At 38.1% G+C, this 21,182-nt stretch overlaps 2 protein-coding genes across 7 annotated transcripts in view; both read right to left on the bottom strand.

Annotated features, from left to right (window-relative positions):
• Window positions 1-10,224: 10,224 nt before the first annotated feature.
• On the bottom strand, window positions 10,225-15,277 carry LOC306846508 (exostosin-like 2; the record flags this gene model as incomplete). Its single annotated transcript, XM_079379941.1, has 3 exons — window positions 10,225-10,464; window positions 11,979-12,385; window positions 15,208-15,277. The coding sequence occupies 3 exons, from the start codon at window positions 15,275-15,277 to the stop codon at window positions 10,225-10,227; spliced, it is 717 nt and encodes a 238-aa protein (XP_079236067.1).
• Window positions 15,278-16,507: 1,230 nt separating this feature from the next.
• Window positions 16,508-21,182, bottom strand: part of LOC306846597 (roquin-1-like) — a 28,436-nt gene continuing 23,761 nt past the window's right edge. For all 6 annotated transcript variants that reach the window (XM_079380066.1, XM_079380065.1, XM_079380070.1 and 3 more), the window contains exon 19: window positions 16,508-20,621. In XM_079380066.1, the coding sequence (XP_079236192.1) occupies window positions 20,459-20,621 (163 nt within the window). In that variant the 3' untranslated portion in view covers window positions 16,508-20,458. The remainder of the gene's footprint in view (window positions 20,622-21,182) is intronic.

Genomic DNA, 21,182 nt, shown 5'->3' with positions numbered 1-21,182 from the left:
GCAATCGGAGCCTAAACAACGAAGTGATATTATTGTCTGCCATTGTAATTTTAATCTTCCCGCCTCCTCCAGCGCAGAATTGTGACGTTTGTCGCATTTAAATGACGTAAAAATCATGGCCGTTCAGACTGAAGTCGCATTGCAAAACATCGGATATGTATCCGATTTAGGACCACATATGAAAGTGGCCTGGACCTGATTTGAAAAAATCGGATTTGTGCTGTTCAGACTGTCATAAGAAAATCAGATATGGGTCAACGCTGCACCCACTAGGATCATTGAATACCTACAGGAACCATAAAATGACATTTAGTCTGCTGTATTGCAAAGCTGCACATTTAAAATTCATAATAAATATGGGTCAATGAATATTAAAAATATTTAATGCAATTATCGCGGGGTGGAGCTAGGGTTGGCCACCACTCACAACTGCTGGCTCTGTCTTTTTTCTTCTTGACAAAGTGCATTTATTTAGTTGCAGAACGTCTTATGACCAGATCAAATGGGAGATGTTTCAGACACGCGATCCAACTTCACCTCAGCGACAGGCGCAAGTCAAGCAAGCGCAGAAAGAATAGGCTACTGTGCTCATATAGCAAAGTGTGAACGAAGTTTAGTCAGTGGTCAGTTAAGTCATGAAGTTACCAAAAAGTCGATTAAAGCTGCCTTAAAACTGTGCATGTAATATGTTATGAGTCACATTTAAGAACATGTCTCTGAAATGGTTTTCAAAACTGTCCTGGAGCAGCCCAGCACTATCTCCTTCATCTAACACACCCAAGAAAAAAGAAGAAATCAGTTTTATAGCTTTAATGATTGATATATTTAATTTAGAATTTAGTGTTTGATAACCTTATTCAATTTCTGTATATTTCTGCGGAAGGGCATACAAATTTCTTTACCTCTTTCAACAGTTACTGATTTGCATAAATACATCTTTCTTCAATGGCTTAGATGGTCTTTTGCACTCATTTCTGTGGGGAAATAAGCCTGCGCGTCTTAAGAAGTCAATACAGTTCCCTAAGGCTAAGGGAGGCCTAGCACTCCCCAATTTCCAGCAATATTATTGGGCCTGCAACATTCATAAGCTTCTCTTTTGGAACAGGGATAGCTACTCTGACAACTGTCCACCCTAGGTGCATACAGAAACATATTTTGACTTGTGTGTTGTCAACTTCCCCTAGTTTTAAGCAGTCTCAAATAATCCAGTTGTCACTAATAAACTCTGGAACAATCTACCTAACACTGTTCGGGAGGCAGACACACTCTGTCAGTTTAAATCTAGATTAAAGACACATTTCTTTATCCTGGCTTACACATAACACACTAATACACTTCTATTATTCAAATCCATTAAAGCATTGTTAGGCTGCATTAATTAGATCAACAGGAACTGGGAACACTCTTCATAACATACGATGTACTCGTTACATTGTAAGAAGAATGGCATCTACGCTAATATTTGTCTGTTTTTTCTTATTCTGTTTCTCAGTCCATGTCCGGATCAGAAGGTGGATCGGCGCCGGGAGATGATGTCCCTGATCGTCGGTGGAGGCCGGACACCTGGATGGGCCCCAGGGACATATCCCCAGTGAAGACCTCGACTTAAATACAATAAAACTAAAAAGAAAAGAAAATAACTAAAAATATAATAAAATACTTAACTACATAATACTATTATTGTTAGAAATTGCAACAATATAAAAATGGAAATATAATTTATACATTTAAAATTTTAATTAAATCAATAATTAATTAAAAATAATAATATCCTGGCCAGAGGAGAACTGGCCCCCCAACTGAGCCTGGTTTCTCCCAAGGTTTTTTTCTCCATTCTGTCACAGAGGGAGTTTTGGTTCCTTGCCACTGTCGCCTCTGGCTTGCTCAGTTGGGGACACTTCATTTCTAGCGATTATCCTCAATTTGATTTCACAGATACTATTTAAACTAAACTGAGCTAGACAATGACATCACTGAATTCAATAATGAAATGCCTTTAACTGAAAATTCAGTGTTTAATCTTATTATTATACATTACTGACACTCTATCCTCCAATTTGATACTGTTAAGTGCTTTGACACAATCTGTATTGTTAAAAGTGCTATATAAATAAAGATGACTTGATTTGATTTTAAAATTACACTTCTTTCATCAAATACACACCCTCATGACATCCCAGTTATCTTTTTTTTTTTTTTTTTAGATTTGTTACAAAATCTATTTCTGCATCCCAATTCACTTACTTATACTATGCTCAAAAAGTATGTACTCTTTTTGTGACAAAAAAGTTCATACTTTTGAGTATGTAGCAGAATAGTAGGCAAGCTTTAGGACATTCTACTCCGTCATAACGGTGTCTTCAAGTATGCTCTGTTGCTTAGTTACGTGCAACCTGTCAGTTTAAACTGCCCTGTCTGTCATCTTGTCACAGTCAACATCCTCCACATGTTGTTTAATTTTATTTGCTACTCTATTGAAGAGAAATGAACTGACACGTTGATCTGCCAGTTGCAGGTTTTTCATGCTGAGAATTTTGCTCATGTGTTTGCATGATGCATTTAAAAATTAATGACCAAACTTATCATTATAAAAGTTTACTGCAGATAAAATATAACTTGGCTAACGAGTTAGAGTCAATGTGATTGTCCCACTTCAGGTCCTGAGAAATTGTGGTGCCCAGGAATCTGAATGACTCCACTGCAGTCACAGTGCTGTTCATGATGGTGAGTGGGGGATTCTCCTGAAGTCCACGATCATCTCCACAGTTTTGAGTGTGTTAAGCTCCAGGTTGTTAAGACTGCACCAGACAGCCAGCTCCTTAACCTCCTGTCTGTAAGCAGACTCGTCACCATCCTGGATGAGGCAGATCAGTGTGGTGTTGTCTGCAAACTTCAGGAGCTTGACAGAGGGGACTTTAGATGTGCAATCGTTGGTGTAGAGCAGGGGTGCCCAACCCTGTTCCTGGCGATCGACTGTCCTGCAAAGTTTACCTCCAACTCTAATCAAACACACCTGCCTTTAATTTTCACACGATCCTGAAGACCTTAATTAGTTGCTTCAGGTGTGTTTGATTAGAGTTGGAGTTAAACTTTGCAGGACAGTCGATCGCCAGGAAGAGGGTTGGACACCCCTGGTGTAGAGGGAGAAGAGCAGTGGGGAGAGAACACAGCCCTGAGGAGCTCCAGTGCTGATGGTGTGGGTATGGATGTGAATTTACCAAGCTTTACTAACTGCTGCCTGTCTGTCAGGAAGCTGTTGTTCCACTGACAGACAGAGGTGGGGACAGAGAGCTGTGTCAGTTTATTCTGAAGGGTGTTTGGGATGATGGTGTTGAAGGCAGAGCTGAAATCCACAAACAGGATCATCACATAAGTCCCTGGTCTGTCCAGATGCTGCAGGATGAAGTGCAGTCCCATGTTGACTGCATCATCCACAGACCTGTTTGCTTTGTAGGCAAACTGCAGGGGGTCCAGTAAAGGTCCAGTGATGTCCTTCAGATAAACCAAAACCAGTCTTTCAAATGATTTCATTGCCACAGAGGTTAGAACCACAGGTCTGTAGTCATTAAGTCCAGTAATTTTGGGTTTCTTTGGGACGGGGATGATGGTGGAGCGTTTGAAGCATGAGGGGACTTCGCAAAGCTCCAGTGATCTGTTGAAGATCTGTGTGAAGATGGGGGCCAGCTGGTCAGCACAGATGTTTAGGCAGGCTGGTGACACACTGTCTGGGCCTGGTGCTTTCCTTCTTTTGTTCTTTCTGAAGACCTGGCGCACGTCATCTTCACTGATCTGAATTGTAGGTGTGGGGGAGAGGGGGGTTGCTGGAGGTGTGAATGGTTGTGTGGAGAGGTGTTCAGAGTGGGTGTGGGGTGATTTTTCAAACCTGCAATAAAACTCGTTCAAGTCGTCTGCTAGTTGTTGATTCTCCAAAGTGCTGGGGGATGGTGACTTGAAACTGGTGATATCTTTCATACCATTCCACACTGAAGCAGAATCACTGGAAGAGAATTTGTTCCTTAACTTATCCGAATAATTCCTCTTTGCCACTCTGATCTCCTTTTCCAGTGTGCATTTGGCCTGTTTATACAAGACTTCATCCCCCTTTCTGTGAGCATCTTCTTTGGCCTAACGGAGCTGTCTTGAGTTTCGCAGTGAACCATGGCTTGTCATTGTTGTAGGTTAAATGAGTCCTGGTAGAAATGCACGTATCCTCACAGAAACTGATATAAGATATAGTCTCTGTGAGCTCATCCAGATCAGTGGCAGCAACTTCAAAAACAGTCCAATCAGTGAGAGAGAAACAGGCTTGTAAATCCCGCTCTGTTTCATTAGTCCATATTTTAACTGATCTTAATACAGGTTTTGCAGACTTAAGTTTTTGCCTGTAGGTCGGAATAAGATTAACCAAACAGTGATCAGAGAATCCTAAAGCTCCTCGTGGAACCGAGTGATATGCATCCTTTATTGCTGTGTAACAGTGATCCAATATATTACTGTCTCTGGTGGGACATGTGATGTGCTGCCTGTATTTTGGCAGTTCACGGGAGAGGTCTGCTTTATTAAAGTCCCAGAGAATGTTGTGTCCGGGTGTTGTTGTTCTGTGTCTGTGATCAGATCAGCGAGTTTCTGTAAAGCTGTGCTCATGTGTGCTTGCGGTGGAATGTAGACACTCACGAGAATGAACGAGCTTGCAGGTAATGAAGAGCGTTTCTAGATCTGAACAGCACATCTCCTTTAACACAGTTACACCTCTCATTGATGTAAAAGCATGTCCCACCGCCGCACGATTTCCCCATTGATTCCGCAAGTCCACAGTCTTAAGCCCGATTCGGACGGTAATTGTTTCTCATATGGACGTCTGTTAAAATTAATTTACATATCACCTGAGTGATAAAACTCATGGATTCGGACGGTGATTTATTCACAGTGGAGGAGTGAGTTCTGTGATCCTACGAACCCGAGAACGCGCTGCTCACGTGGCCAGTCACATGATTGTGTGCTGTAAATAAAAATTTTATTTACAAATGTATTCTTATTATTGTGTAAAATGTATTTTAAAATACTTATGTAAAATATGTTCTTATTATTCCAAGCATATTTTATAATGTATAATCCTATTTATTATTTGATTATGTAAATTTCCTGTTTAAAAATAGGAAAATATGCGCTATAGTTGTATATAATTATACGCGATATATATCCGTTTATACACATTTTAAAATTGTATTGCATACCTGCTGCTGCCATAATAAAGACCCACTTCGAATGTTTACGTGCTTTTCTTCTCTTTCTGCTCTCACTCGCTGTGCTGGAGCAGTTATGAAGTATTATTCTTTTAAATACTTTCCAGCATTTCAGAAATATGTATGCAAATTACACCGAAGTACAACAGTTACCTTACGGTGTTTGGGAGTGCTCTAAAAGGGGTTAAATGCTGAATTTTGAATCGATTTCTTCTCGTAAACTCAGAGATGTGGATTCGGACGACAATTAAATTACCACACGACAAAAAACAGTAGGTAATTCGGCCGGGGATTTTTACGGAGGTGGTGAGAGAAAAACACAGACGTCTTGGATTCGGACGGCAATTAAATCACCAACTACCCCCTGTATATGGTGAAAATCACTTGCGTCCCCCTGAGAAACAATTACCGTCCGAATCGGGCTTTACTGTGGAATAGGGCTACTTTTACACTAGTGCTGCTGGTTGCGTTTTAGTCTGCTGGTTAAAGCGATCTCCCCCAAACTTCCCGAATTAGGCGAAGGGAAGAGGGGAAAACAATGGAGAAAAAGCAAATGGGCTAGTTATGGGCTCATTTTAAATAACAAGTGGGCTGGTTTTGTTTCATAGACCTGGCAACCCCGTTTAAACCCCTTTTTAGATTTTATTTATTTACAATTAGCAATTTTAGTATTTCAATTTATTTTAGTGCCAAACATATTTCAGTTACCAAGGCAACATTTCAATATTTTTTTAGTTTGTTTTTCCATCTACTTTATTTTATTTCAGAATTTAAATAAATGGTCTGCGTTACCAATAATAACCCTGCTTTGCACATAAAAGTTATCAACAACTACAAAAATACTTTATTTAGGTGTCGTTAAACAAGTTTATCATGAGGAGTAACCTTCATTTCTTTTGCTCTTAGTTCTCAAATCTGATGACTGCTCAGCTCCTGTGGCCTTATGGTATAGCAAAGTGAACACTGGTTGCACTATTCGCATGTGTATATTCAAATGCTGGAAATATAATTATCAGTTGACAAAGAACCTGGGGTGTACTCCAAGAAGCAGGTTATGTGACACACCTGGGTAAGTTGACAGATAACCTAAAGATAACAGATAGCCTAGCCCTAAACTAGCCTTTTAAGTATTTTCCACATTCTGTTAAATAAAATACCTCTGTTTATTTGCTTGAACTGGTGTTGCTGAGCTTTCTTGTGTACCAGCCCTGGGACTCAGCCTCTCCCCACCGTTTTTTAATTTTTTTTTATTGTTACACCCCTTCGTAACAATATTTTACTGTCAACACAGTAGGAAAAAAAAAAATTCTGTTGCATAGAAAAAAAAACAAATGAATACAACATCTGTCATTTAAAATTATAGGCTAAGCAAAATATGAACAAAACTGAGTTGAACATGCTTCAAGGACAGCGCATTCACACTTTGCTCTGACATCCTTATTCTGCTGTCACTCATCGACCACCTGCCTGTTCTGTCTGATTGACAGACAGAACGTTTATCTTCTGTTTAGCATGTTATGCACATGCTGAGCGCACAGACCCTGCAAATAAAATGCATGATACAGATGGTCCAGATGGTTACCGGTGGTCCATAAGTGAGTAAAGTGCAGATATGCTGTTCTGAAAGGACGTCAGGAGATATTGTTAGACCACCCGCTCCCGTTCAAATTACACCAGAGTTATCAACCACTACCACGGTTTTATTTGGAAATTTAATCCCGTGTCGCAAGAAAAACCACGGTGTCAAGTCAAGTCAAGTCACCTTTATTTATATAGCGCTTTTTACAATGCAAATTGTGTCAAAGCACTGCACAATATCAAAAAAGGAAAATAATGCGTCAATAAGTTTAAATAGTGTCTTTGCAATCAGGTCGACGATATCGCTGGAAATGAAGCGTCCCCAACTAAGCAAGCCAGAGGCGACAGCGGCAAGGAACCAAAACTCCATCGGTGACAGAATGGAGAAAAAACCTTGGGAGAAAGCAGGCTCAGTCGGGGGGCCAATTCTCCTCTGGCCAAACAAACCAGCAGTTCAGTTCCAAACTGCAGCAAGTCAGATTGAATGGGCTCAGCTGGTTCTAGTGGTCTTTTCCGATGGCTGTCTAAGTGGCGGGGTCCTCAATGGGGATCTGTCTCTGGCGCTCATCCAGGTGTCTGGCCTCCGCCTACGATCAGGGCCACATACGTCATCTCCCGTATGCGTTTCACAGGGTTTCACATATCGGGATTAAATTTCCAAATAAAACCGTGGTAGTGGTCGGTAACTCTGGTGTAATTCAAACGAGGGCGGGCAGTCTTGTACCCTAAACATTACTTTAAACGAGTATCGCTGGGAACATTTTGCATTAAAACAGCTTGCCATACTTCTTGAATCCAGTGTTCTAATGAAAATTACTTGTGTGTTAATAGTAAGAAGTTACTAGTACCCTAAGTATGACTGAACTTACTCCAAGGCGCGGTTTTGTAATGGCATACATGGAGTAAGAACGTTTTAGGTTAATCAAATAAGTTGTAGCCAAAGGAAAATCAGTGGCTTTTTTTACATTTACATTTAGTCATTTAGCAGATGCTTTTATCCAAAGCGACTTACAAATGAGGACAACGGAAGCAATCAAAACCAACAAAAGAGCAATGATATGCAAGTGCTATGACAAGTCTCAGTTAGCTTAAAGCAGTACACGTAGCAAGGTTTTTTTTTTTTTGTATAATAAAAAGAAAAACAAATAGATTATTTTTAGCGATTAAGTAACACATGAACAAAAAAGAACAAAAGACAAATATATCTACAACACCCTTTTGCAGTGACTATACTGAAATGATAGCAGTGAGGATGGAATATCCCAATATGATTTTTACTCTTTTTAATCCAGCAGCACATGACATCTGGAGAAAGCCAGACCTGCCTGTGGCCATACTGCCGGCTGTAGGGTCAGTGTCGCTGTTGACCGCTGCTGTACTGCTGATCCGACACTGCAGAAAGAAAGCCGAGAGCAACTCCACTAACATCACACTCGACTAAACTACATTTTTGAAATTTCTCTTATGCTCATAAAGGCTATATCTATTTGATTAAAAAATCTACATTTTTTATTTTATTTCTATGGTGCTGAATTTTCAGCATAATTTTTTTTTATTTAGTCATTTAGCAGACGCTTTTATCCAAAGCGACTTACAAATGAGGACATAAAAAGCAATCAAAACCAACAAAAGAGCAACACCGTGCAAGTGCTATTACAAGTCTTGGTTAGCCTAATGCAGTACAGATAATTATTATTTTATTTATTTTTTTAAATAAAAAGGCATAGATAAAATTAGAATAGAGAGTGCAAGAGTTAGAGGGTCAAGTAAAGATTATGCCCATTTTCAGTGTCACATGATCCCTAACAAATCATTCTAATATGCGTTATTATTACTATCAACTTTGAAAAATGTTTCAAAAATTTGGGACAAATACATATAAAGAATTAATACTTTTATTCAGCAAGGATGCATTCAATTGATCTAAAGTGACAGTAACGACAATCACAAAAATACTAAGCAGCAAAAACTGTTTGCAACATTAACAATAAGAATTAATAACTGAGCACCAAATCAGCATATTAGACAGATTTCTGAAAGATCATGTGACATTAAAGACTGGAGTAATGATGCTGAAAATTCAGCTTTGCATCGCAGGAAGAAAATTACATTTTAAAATATATTCAAACAGTTCTTTTTAATTATAATAATAATATTTCATAATATGACTGCTTGTACTGTATTTTTTAACAAATAAATGGAGCCAAATAAAAAAAAAATTATCTTAACACTGAAAAACCTTATTTATTTCCAAATTTCGACTGGTAGTATACATTTATTATTGCATATAAACTTCAAACATATGAAAAAATATCAAACTCCTTTGAGAAGCAGAGGCAGATTGTGATCGCCGCATTGTGAACATTTCCTTTAGCACATAGACTGTGTTCCTCCAGGGATGCAAGAATAACACTGAATGTTTGTGTTCTGCTTCTGAACGCATCAAATCTAAAGCGAAAGTTAATTTATCAAACAATTCCATTATATGAACTTTGTGCTTGTTGGATTTTTACAGGCTTTTAGAGGAAGCATATATAGTTTCACAATGAGAGTTAAAGTGCTTTCCTGTCGCTTAGACCACTTTTTAATGCAAGAAAAGATGTTCTTGGCATGTTATATTTTGGTTCCTTTTGCAGCAGTCAGTCTTGTACAGTACATCACACATCTGCTGGTGTTTATTCTTTTACTTTCATTGTTTCTCCATGTAGCCACTGTTAAATAAATGATTTTTTTTTATAGCAGATCCTTTGTAGTTTATAGTGATATTCATTTCAGTTTTTAATTTAGCATACTTTCACTGAACAATTGTCGTAATGTTGGGTTGCCGTTTGGTAAATCCAATGAAAATCTGGATTCTGAAGTAAAACAAGTGTGTTAAAAACATTTAAATGACTGGTTACCACAAAATTTTACTATTATACTAGTTCATTCAGAATTATTCATAAGTTAATATCAAAACTAAATTAAACAACAAAAAAGGAAATATAATGTAGATGGTCTGTAATATTTATGACTCAAAATAATACAGCTTAATAATTAGTGTTAAATTACACTACATCTACATTATACTATGTTGGTAAATGTGGAGGCACTACATTTCGCACTCCATCTACTGGACATATGTGAGATATACAAGACACATAATTATTTATAAAATAAAAAAGTGTTTACTGGATTGTTTTATAAGAACACGCATTAAATAAATAAAAAAATGAAGAATTTAGGTCTAAATGTCTAGTTATTTTAAATGTTAAACCATCAGTGAATGTCAAAAATGTTATTGCAAAATTCAGTCAAACAGGTTTTGGTTGAGATGTGTACATTTTGAGATGGTATGTGTCCAAAAAAAGTTGATCTAATATCTCAGAACTCCGATTGTACCTGTCTCTCAAATGTGCTGACATCATATCCTGCTCTTGTGATTAGCATAGCTGGGGAAGCCAAACTGTGAGATCATGATATTGGAGTAGCGGAGCGGCATGCTCCCGTAGATGTGTGTCAGCTTGTTGAGGCAGTAGGAGCGCTGCAGCATGTGCTCCGCTCTGTGCCACATACCCACATACCCGCTGCTGGCTTCCGTCTCCAGATTCTGCATGTCTACGGGCTTCACGAACACCCCAGAGAGCCGCTTGAGTCCGGACGCCTGTGAGAGATGACGTGACATTTAGATTTATATTTTTATATAATATTTATATTGTATCAGTCTTTTTTATTCAGTTAGCAATATCAACCCAGTTTAAAATAAATGTACCAATTTATTAGAAATAATTACTCTTTGCATTCATGTTAATTTTAAAATGGTTTTGAAAATTTGTACAAAGTGTACTGAATTACTTTTAAGGTAAACACATCTTTGCAGTTCTTATTTATTCATAAATTCATATATTTTGCTAAGTTGCACCACAGGACATTTGTGACCCAGGAGTTGCACAGATATATTTGTTGCAATAGCTAACAATACATTGTATGGGTCAAAATTATCGATTTTTCTTTTATGCCAAAAATCATTAAGATATTAAGTAAAGATAATGTTCCATGAAGATATTTTGTAAATTTCCTACTGTAAATATATAAAAACTAAACTTTTGACTAGTAATATGCATTGCTAAGAACTTCATTTGGACAACTTTAAATGTGATTCTCAATATTTAGATATTTTTTTCACCCTTAGATTCCAGATTTTCAAATAGTTGTATCTCAGCCAAATATTGTCTTATTCTAACAAACAATATAATAATGGAAATATTACTGATTCAGCTTTCAGTTCATCTCAGTTTCAAAAAATGTACCCTTATGACTGGTTTTGTGGTCCAGGGTTACATTTAGCAACCTGAACTAACTTTAGCTTGACATAAATATATATATATATATATATATATATATATATATATAATAAAAAAGAGACCTATTGACCTTGACACCATCCCAGTGGCTTGCAGGGGTCCTCTCTATGACATCATTCCTTTTTTATGTTTTGTACGTCGGAATAAATTAATAGGCAGGACAAAAACAAACATGTCATTGAAATGCCATACTTCTGAGTGAAAAATGTAGACCTTAGCCAGCGCTTGTCTGTCAGGAGCTGATTGGATTGTGAAGTGTTTGTTATATGACAGGTGGTTGGAGTCAAAAGGGATGAAAATAAAAGAGCAAAAGCAACAAAAGTTGATTCAGAAGCAAAGCCAGTTATGATTTATTCTTTCCTTCAGAATAACATGCATCAATGACTCATGCCCAATAAGTCCTGGAACATGCATTTAAAAAGTGTCATGTCAACGTTACTTTGGCTAACTGGTGCATTTGGGTCAACACAAAAATGAGTTTAAGCATCAAAACAATAAAAGTTTATTACAGCTTTTAACACATTTAATATTTTTAGGTTTAGGTATATAAAATCACTTTTGTAAATTTAATTTGATGTGGACACCAAAATGGTACATCTCATCTTTGACCCATTTATGGTGTTGTTAATCTGCACTGTCCTAAAATACATTTTTAAAAATATGTACACTCATGTGTGTTTTAATTTAGATTTTAAAAGATAATTTCTTTTCTTATGGTGTGCCGTCTTGTTATTGGCTCTAAATGGAAAAAGGCGATTAGGTTATCTTTGGGTCAACTATCTGACGAATCCCCTCTCGTTCATGTGAGAATCACACACCCCCCATCAGTCTTGATCTCGGGGTGCGGCTGAAGGCGATTGCGCATTCTGTTGACGCTCTGCTCTTTGAAGGTGACGGGCACAGGGTGTGGGCCGAGGTCATGCCACAGTTTCCTGGGCGGCGACTCGCTAGGGTTGTTCCACACTATTATGATGCACTGCAGGTGAGGCACAGCCTGATAATGGTTGAGGAGCTTGAGGAGAACATCAGTGCGGTTATAGGTTTGCATAATTACAGTAAAACTATCCTCAGGGTCCAGTAGAGTGAGTGAGTTGTTGGAGCTCTGACGGAGCTCTCGGAGAATGCTGCTGTCCTCATTGTTAGGCAATAAGAAGGTCAGAGAGACTCCAGCCAGAAGCAGCAACAGTATAGACGCAATGATAAAGTGTGTCGATTTTCTTTCTTCATTAGAACACAAAAACATATTTTTGCAGAATATACACACATTACAGCTCAAAGAAAAAAAAGGGAGCACGTATTCAATCACAATATTACACCAATTCATTTAAACTTCAGGGACTTCAATTAGGAGACATACGTGATCAGTTTCATCTGTTACTGCATTTGCAGAATTATCCATGTCTGGATTCATTGGTGGATATACAGTCAGGTCCATAAATATTGGGACATCGACACAATTCTAACATTTATGGCTCTATACACCACCACAATGGATTTCAAATGAAACGAACAAGATGTGCTTTAACTGCAGACTGTCAGCTTTAATTTGAGGATATTTACATCCAAATCAGGTGAACGGTGTAGGAATTACAACAGTTTGCATATATGCCTCCCACTTGTTAAGGGACCAAAAGTAATGGGACAGAATAATAATCATAAATCAAACTTTCACTTTTTAATACTTGGTTGCAAATCCTTTGCAGTCAATTACAGCCTGAAGTCTGGAACGCATAGACATCACCAGACGCTGGGTTTCATCCCTGGTGATGCTCTGCCAGGCCTCTACTGCAACCGTCTTCAGTTCCTGCTTGTTCTTGGGGCATTTTCCCTTCAGTTTTGTCTTCAGCAAGTGAAATGCATGCTCAATCGGATTCAGGTCAGGTGATTGACTTGGCCATTGCATAACAGTCCACTTCTTTCCCTTCAAAAACTCTTTGGTTGCTTTTGCAGTATGCTTTGGGTCATTGTCCATCTGCACTGTGAAGCGCCGTCCAGTGAGTTCTGAAGCATTTGGCTGAATATGAGCAGATAATATTGCCCGAAACACTTCAGAATTCATCCTGCTGCTTTTGTCAGCAGTCACATCATCAATAAATACAAGAGAACCAGTTCCACTGGCAGCCATACATGCCCACGCCATGACACTACCACCACCATGCTTCACTGATGAGGTGGTATGCTTAGGATCATGAGCAGTTCCTTTCCTTCTCCATACTCTTCTCTTCCCATCACTCAAGTTGATCTTGGTCTCATCTGTCCATAGGATGCTGTTCCAGAACTGTGAAGGCTTTTTTAGATGTCGTTTGGCAAACTCTAATCTGGCCTTCCTGTTTTTGAGGCTCACCAATGGTTTACATCTTGTGGTGAACCCTCTGTATTCACTCTGGTGAAGCCTTCTCCTGATTGTTGACTTTGACACACATACACCTACCTCCTGGAGAGTGTTCTTGATCTGGCCAACTGTTGTGAAGGGTGTTTTCTTCACCAGGGAAAGAATTCTTCGGTCATCCACCACAGTTGTTTTCCGTGGTCTTCCGGGTCTTTTGGTGTTGCTGAGCTCACCGGTGCGTTCCTTCTTTTTAAGAATGTTCCAAACAGTTGTTTTGGCCACGCCTAATGTTTTTGCTATCTCTCTGATGGGTTTGTTTTGTTTTTTCAGCCTAATGATGGCTTGCTTCACTGATAGTGACAGCTCTTTGGATCTCATCTTGACAGTTGACAGCAACAGATTCCAAATGCAAATAGCACACTTGAAATGAACTCTGGACCTTTTATCTGCTCATTGTAATTGGGATAATGAGGGAATAACACACACCTGGCCATGGAACAGCTGAGAAGCCAATTGTCCCATTACTTTTCGTCCCTTAACAAGTGGGAGGCACATATGCAAACTGTTGTAATTCCTACACCGTTCACCTGATTTGGATGTAAATACCCTCAAATTAAAGCTGACAGTCTGCAGTTAAAGCCCATCTTGTTGGTTTCATTTGAAATCCATTGTGGTGGTGTATAGAGCCAAAAATTTTAGAATTGTGTCGATGTCCCAATATTTATGGACCTGACTGTATAACTGATTGCACACCAGGATCTATTCCCAAACGCTCCAGATGCATTAAAAGTTGTTGTTTAATAGCCCAAATAAAACGTCCCATGTCGAGCAAACAAAGAGTAATGTGCCAATACATGCATGATAACAGTTTGAAGTACTTAAATTATTGTGTGACTCATAAACATTTTGATTAATGCTTGAAGGAAATGCTTGAATTGTTGTGCGCATGCGCAGTAGCCGCAGCTGTATCTCTTCTAGCCTTAACCGAATCGTTTTGTGTCGTGCCTGAGGATACACTCCAACTTACTGAGCCAACAAACATTTTTATGTACTTAATTTATTTTGACAATCTTTAAAACTGTTAATAACTGATATAAATGTATCTTTGCTGTTGTTGACATAATAAAGTTTCAGTTGTGATCATTCTGTGGTGTTTCTTATTGTTGGTAGCTTCTATAACATCAACACAACTTTAGTAATAAATTCATGTTTTTGTAATATATTTAAATTGTAATATGAACAGTGTTCCAATGGTTAGAAACAAGGTGTGATGATAAAAGTTAAAATCATTATGTGGCTATTTAGCATTTATGAATACAACAAAGACAGCAGGTTATTTTGATCTAGTTTTAATCGCAAATGTGTGTATAGAGAAGACAATATAACCTAACCCCTCCTCTATTTCTATTCTATTCTATTCTATTGACTGAATGGCTAAATGAGTGGTGCAGACTGGACACTGCTGGTTTCTGTTGTTCTGTTACATTATAAGAGAGTGGACTTTTTCCTTTAAGATTGAAAATTAAATTCAATGTCTTGCCAGGTAATAAATATATCCTCAGGAAGGAAAGATCATTTATTTCAAATCATGCACAGACGCAAACATTGCACAGATGCGTGAAGACCTGGGTCTATGCCTTTTGAATGAATCAGGTTTTTCTTCATTATATAAAAACGGATGATGTATTACATGTGATAAAGAATATAATGTCACCTGGATAACCTGTGCCTGGCTTGTGGAGAACAATATCCCCACACACCAGACAAGGTAGACACTTGGGCATGTTAGATTATTATTATTATATATAAACACTACAGTGCATTTTAAAGTTGCACTACCATACTCATGTGTTGTAAATCTTATATTGTTTAGATTGCATGTGACTCTTGCAACGGCTGGGACTGCATAAACAGGCCAAGTTTGGAGGCACATTTTATTTGGGATGTCAAGGCCCTAGTCAGTAACAATTCCAAAGTCCACCAAACCAGAAAGGGTCCATGAAACCTGCCAAGTAAGTTTGTATCTCGATCTTAAAGCTGCAATTTTGACCATCACTGTATACATTGCAAAAATTACAACTACTTATTTCCCCCACTTACTAAATGACATCCACAGAAGTAAAATAAAAAAAGTAATAATATAAATGTTTGTACCAATTTACAGAGGCTGAGCTATGCCTATGGTTTCAAAGACAAGGTTTAAGCCTAGTCCTAGACTAAAATGTAATCCTGAGCTGTTTCAACTGAAATAAACTTGTACTTACTGATCTTAAAACATATCAGTGCCTTTGTTTTGTCTCAAGATGGACACCAGTAAAGTTTTTTCTAAGGCATGTTAATAAAAATTACTTAAATGTCCTAATTGAACTATAGCCTAATCCTGGTTTAGTCTAAGCCCTGTCTGTGGAACCGGGCCATGGTCTACTAAGCTGCTAATTTAAATTTTATTCTTAGTTCTCTTTAAATACTTTTTTTCAGTTTGTACTTTATCATGACAGAAGCCATAAATAATTTATCTTTGAGATCATCCTTTTCTGAAGCCGCTCTCACAATGTTGTGCTGTTCAGGTGTTTGGGTTCAGCTTGGATGATTCAGACATGGAGGCGCTGAGTTTGCTGCATGATGGGAGACATGTGAGCTGGGACCCAACTCATGTGGAATGACCAAATCTCCAAGAAAACCACCTGTTCAGGTGAGCTTGGAAAACAACCAGAGGCTCTATCGCTCTAGTCTGCGATTTAAAACAAATTAATCAAAAATGGTATTATGTCTGAAGGTACTTATGTACGGGATATTAACAGGTTACAGCATGAAGGATGATCTCAAAAGACAATTTTAAACTACCAGTTTAAAGTTGACATTGAGTGGATGTTATATTAACAGTTAGTAATTTTCTATTATGCTGAAATGTGTCAAAATGTTGGTTAAAGCAGCTCTGTATGTTTTGAGTTTCTCAGAAACTGCACTGGAGGAACTGAAATAAATCGCAAGAATTGGAGCCAGCACACATCTTTATAGCAGTGTTACCAATATTGTTTATTCCATCCCTCTCATTTAGAATCATTGTTGTACACAAGTTACATTTTCTTCTCAATATCACAGGTTTCTGTTCAATTTTTTATTTTTTTTATCTTGTCCTCTTAACATCCAGTTTCACCTCCCTCTCTCCTTTTAAACAAACAAAAAAGCAGATTGTATTATACAAAAATGCAAACGAATTTTCACACAGTGAATTCTTTTACAAAGTCATAAAATGGCGTAATAATGGCTACATCCACATTGGAGTAAGATGGTTCTAAACATTCCTTAATGGAGTATAATATATATTTATATATAAAACCTTTCCTTGTTGAAATTGAGCCTGTACCTTAATTTAAGAGATTTTACAAGACAACTTGGAAGTAATCATAAAAAAGCCGTTACATTTCCCAAAAAGTTAGGAATAAAACAAAACGACAAAAAAAGACAGCCATATCAGTGTTATAAGGTTCAAAATGAGTTAATTTGCATTTCATTTAAATGAATTCAACAGGTCTGCTCAAAACAGACACGATCCAGTCAGAGAAATGAATATCATCCATCAGGAACAGACCCATTCTCAAAGAAATTATCCTGCAATTTCTCACTTGAGGAAAAATAACCTCATGCAGAAAACTGTAAATGAGCCTTACGGAGTCCGTTTCCCATAAATTGCTATGTGTGGATGGTTGACACTAATTTGTAAAACAAACAAAAAATATATATATCCACGCAGAATTAGCTCAGTGAGATCACTGATCATTAGAGAGAGAAAAAAGAAAAAGAAAAACAGTTCTACAGCACCCAAGCAAGTGCCAAATATTAAATACAAGATAGCACATTCCCATACAATCCAAAGATTCAAATAAAAGCAGCATCCTGGCAGTGCATCACTCGAGAATGCTTACATTAGTACAGCTTTGGGCACTCTGTGAAAGCCAAAAGTCTCAACACACCAAGCACTGGCTAAACATTTGCCCGTCGTAGCAGCGATTAGCGATGCGAAACAGAACGCTTGTCATGCTAGCGCTTGCCCCTAACAAAGAAAATTGTGTTAGCTCAGGAAAATTTGGATCATTTTCATTTTCAGACCCCTAAGCAGAAAATATAGAAAAGCCTTGCCATGTAACTACGCTTGGCCGCGTTCACACGTCTGTACTGACGACACGTCAAGATTAAAACGTATCCTGCGCAATTTTAAGCAGTGTGCAATTGTTTTGCTTTCCCCTGTTTAAATATAAAAGTGAATTCACTGAGCGCATCATATCCTCCTGGTGTAACGTTCCTCAATTTAGAATATTTTTTCAATTTAATCATTGAGCGTAATTGCTAATAGGATAGGTGAGGTGACACAGAATTTCATGGTGAATCTCATGAAACCTCACAAGAACATGCCCAGGTCAAATTATTATTATGGGATGAAATCATAAATTTTAATTTTTTTGTCATATATTTATACCGCATTTTCTTGAAAATAAAGTACAGTTCCTTTTTGTCAGTGTAAATCAATACAAAAATTTACTATAACCTTTACACAGATTTCAATAAAAATCTGTCTTTGCATTAAAGAATTTCTTGTGTAAAGCATACTATATAAAAATACCATATTGAAGTAATAATGCGACGGGAATTAAGAATTTATGAACAACTGGGGGACAAAAGATCTGCTTAAACATTATTGGTCCTATACATTTCTTGCTGAAATGTGACCTGGACGTGTTTTTATGAATTTCACTTAAATTATTGGGCTGAACCACAGGAGAAAGTGGAAAGGTCTAGATTCTGTCAGAGGCCAGATTCACCAGAAGCTCAGCTAAATCATAAGCTAACCCTACACAGCACATCTCAGATCAGGCAAAGCCTTAACTAGTTCATGGGATCTCAACAGCATGAAATAAAAACACTACGAGAATTCAATTTCCACGTTGAGGAGAGGGAGGAGGCAGCAATTTAGCATGGAGAAAGACAACATTCTGGAGAATTTGTTCAGCGAGTGCGACGGACATCACGTGATAAGTTTAATCCTCGACAGTAAGGTTGACGTCATCTCTGTGTGTCGGCACAGCTCGATTTCAATCTCGGCGACTGCTTGAAAAGGCTGCGTGTGCTCTTTGACGAGCAAGAACATCAAATAATGACCGTGACTACAAGTCATCGTAATAAGAGAAATCAACTACATCACCACGGCTATAGCACAAAAACCACAAAAGATTACACGTTAAGAGGTTGCACCCAAAATTGGAGCTGTATATCATAGTCGGTCTCAAGAGACTAGAACAAAATGTCACACGTGAAGAATGTCATCACTATAGGAAGACTTCAGACTTCAAATAATCTTGTTCTCTTCGTTTACGGGGCCACGTTCGGAAACGGTCATTGAATATGTTGTGTAAAAACACATTTAGGTCAAAGCAGGCTGATGGAGGATAAACTCAACAGGCCTCGAGTCGCATTAAATATTCTGCAGAAATTCCAAAGAGTCTCTGAAGAATTGATTCCAAACTAATTTTGAGTTTATAAAGAGGAAAGACATTAAATAGCTCATCTATAATGAACACCTGTCTGGATTATATTTAAAGGGACAGTTCATCCCCCAAAAATGAGAATTGTGTCATCATTTATTTCTCCTGCATGACTAACTTTCTTCTGTGGAACACAAAAGACGAATGTTTTTATCTGTCATTTTTTTTCTCTCCAAAATATCTATTTTGAACGTGAGGGCAATTGAATCATGACAGAATTTCCCTTTTTGGTTGAAATATCCCTTTAACCGAGTGTCAAAACTGTAACGCGGTCGATTAGCGCTACGGGACCCTGCGTTGTTGAAACTACTGCCCTGGTGTACTTCTATGCAGCGATTTAGCGGCGATACCCGAATATGCAAACTCGACCAGGAGAGCCAAATATGCAACTTCACAGAAGTTAGGGAAAACGGATGAAATAATTTCCTAATAGTCCGTAATCTTCCGAAACGACTGTGGCGCTGGGAGAAACAAAACTCATCCCGACCACAGAGCTCTGAAGAACACAAGGGAAGCGATGTGTTGCACCTCTTCTACTAAAAGCACACACTCATGGAAAACATGGAAAAAAGTGCTAATTTTTCAAGACATCTGTGTGCATTCTATAAAACAGAACACTTTAGAGACGCGTCACCCCACATTTACAAATTCCTTAACAGTTATATAGCCAAACCATAAATTAAACAAAACCTGACAACTGATTATATATTGATATATCTCTCTTCCCCCTTGTGTCCTCCAGAGCCCGATCGAACTGCCTTACAGCGATACACTGGCACGGTCGAGCGTCATGTGGGGAGACCCGTGTTAACGGTCCATAAAAATGGATTCATAAAAGGTTCTCCATGCTACTTTAAACCTGGTGAGTCAGATCATATTCAAGGCTGCAGAGATCGAGGGAGTTGAACGTTTCCACAGGGCCCCGACCGCACAATCAGCAACTAGCCCCGATGCTAAAAATAGTGCGCTCGATTCTTGTTTTGATTCCACTGGTTTGCGTCATCCTGTCGGTGCTAACTTTGGGTTGACTGTTCTTTCTTGATATATAGGGAAAACAACAAAGTAAGCATTATTCAAATGCCCTGGTTTCCAGGCAATGAGAAGTCATTAAAACAAAAAGCTCATTCACAGAACAAAAAGAAAGAAAATTTATATCACGGCAGATACTGCTCATTTTTCTAAATAAAACAACAGAGAAGTTTGTGTCGGTGCATGCACGTAGCAGCATGCAGGTGTGTGTATGTGTGTGTCCCTCATATCAGCTCCGTCTGAATATTAAAAACACATCTTGCATCTCTTGAAACTGGCCGAATTAGTCAAGAGATCAATTTCAAAGCCCTCCGAGAAGGAATATTGACATCTGGAGAGGTTGTCTGTGTGTGTGTGTGTGTGTGTGTGTGTGTGTGTGCGTGTGTGAATACACTCCTAAGAGCAAGAGTGAACAACACCATTCTTTTGAAGGTCTGAGCTACTCGCTGCTTGGTCGGCGGAGCAGAGGGTGAGAGAAGACGTCTTATTGGTCAGCGAGAGCATAGCTCCGCCCATACTACTGGCTGGCTTCATGCCACTGGATCCATTAGACACCTCACTGATGGAGAGAAGAGGAGAACAAAATAAACAAAGAGAGAATGAGTGTATTTGTGCAAACATTATTCAAACATTCCTACTGGCTAACAGAGCAACATGAGAACAGACAACAAAAGAGCCTTTGCTGATGGTAGCCTGAGGGAATAGACTGCTGAGCCTAACAAGAATACCAAGTCAGTGTAATAGTGAACAGATGTACAAAGAGGACATTTCTATCTAGGGCTGTAGTCTGATTACAGATCTTTCTTAATTTAATTGTATAAATATTTTAAATCTTACACAGTTCTCTCAAATAAAATTTTAAGTCTATATAATGGAAGGTTATTTATAAGTAATTTAAAATTGAAATATATTAGGTGCATCTCAGAAAATTTGAATATGGAGAAAGTTGAAACTTCCATATATTTTAGATTCATCATATGTAAAGTAAAACACAAGTTTTTGTGTTTTAATTTTTTATACCTGCAAACTCACAAGAGGTCAAAAAGGTGACATAGTTCGTAATTTAACCCTTGTAGGTGGGTCTGGGTGCATCCCCCCAGAATAATTCTTTTGAGAATTT

The sequence above is a fragment of the Barbus barbus genome (assembly GCF_936440315.1).
Source record: "Barbus barbus genome assembly, chromosome: 26".
NCBI classification, from domain to species: Eukaryota; Metazoa; Chordata; class Actinopteri; order Cypriniformes; family Cyprinidae; genus Barbus; species Barbus barbus.
This window is presented reverse-complemented; position numbering and strand designations above follow the sequence as displayed.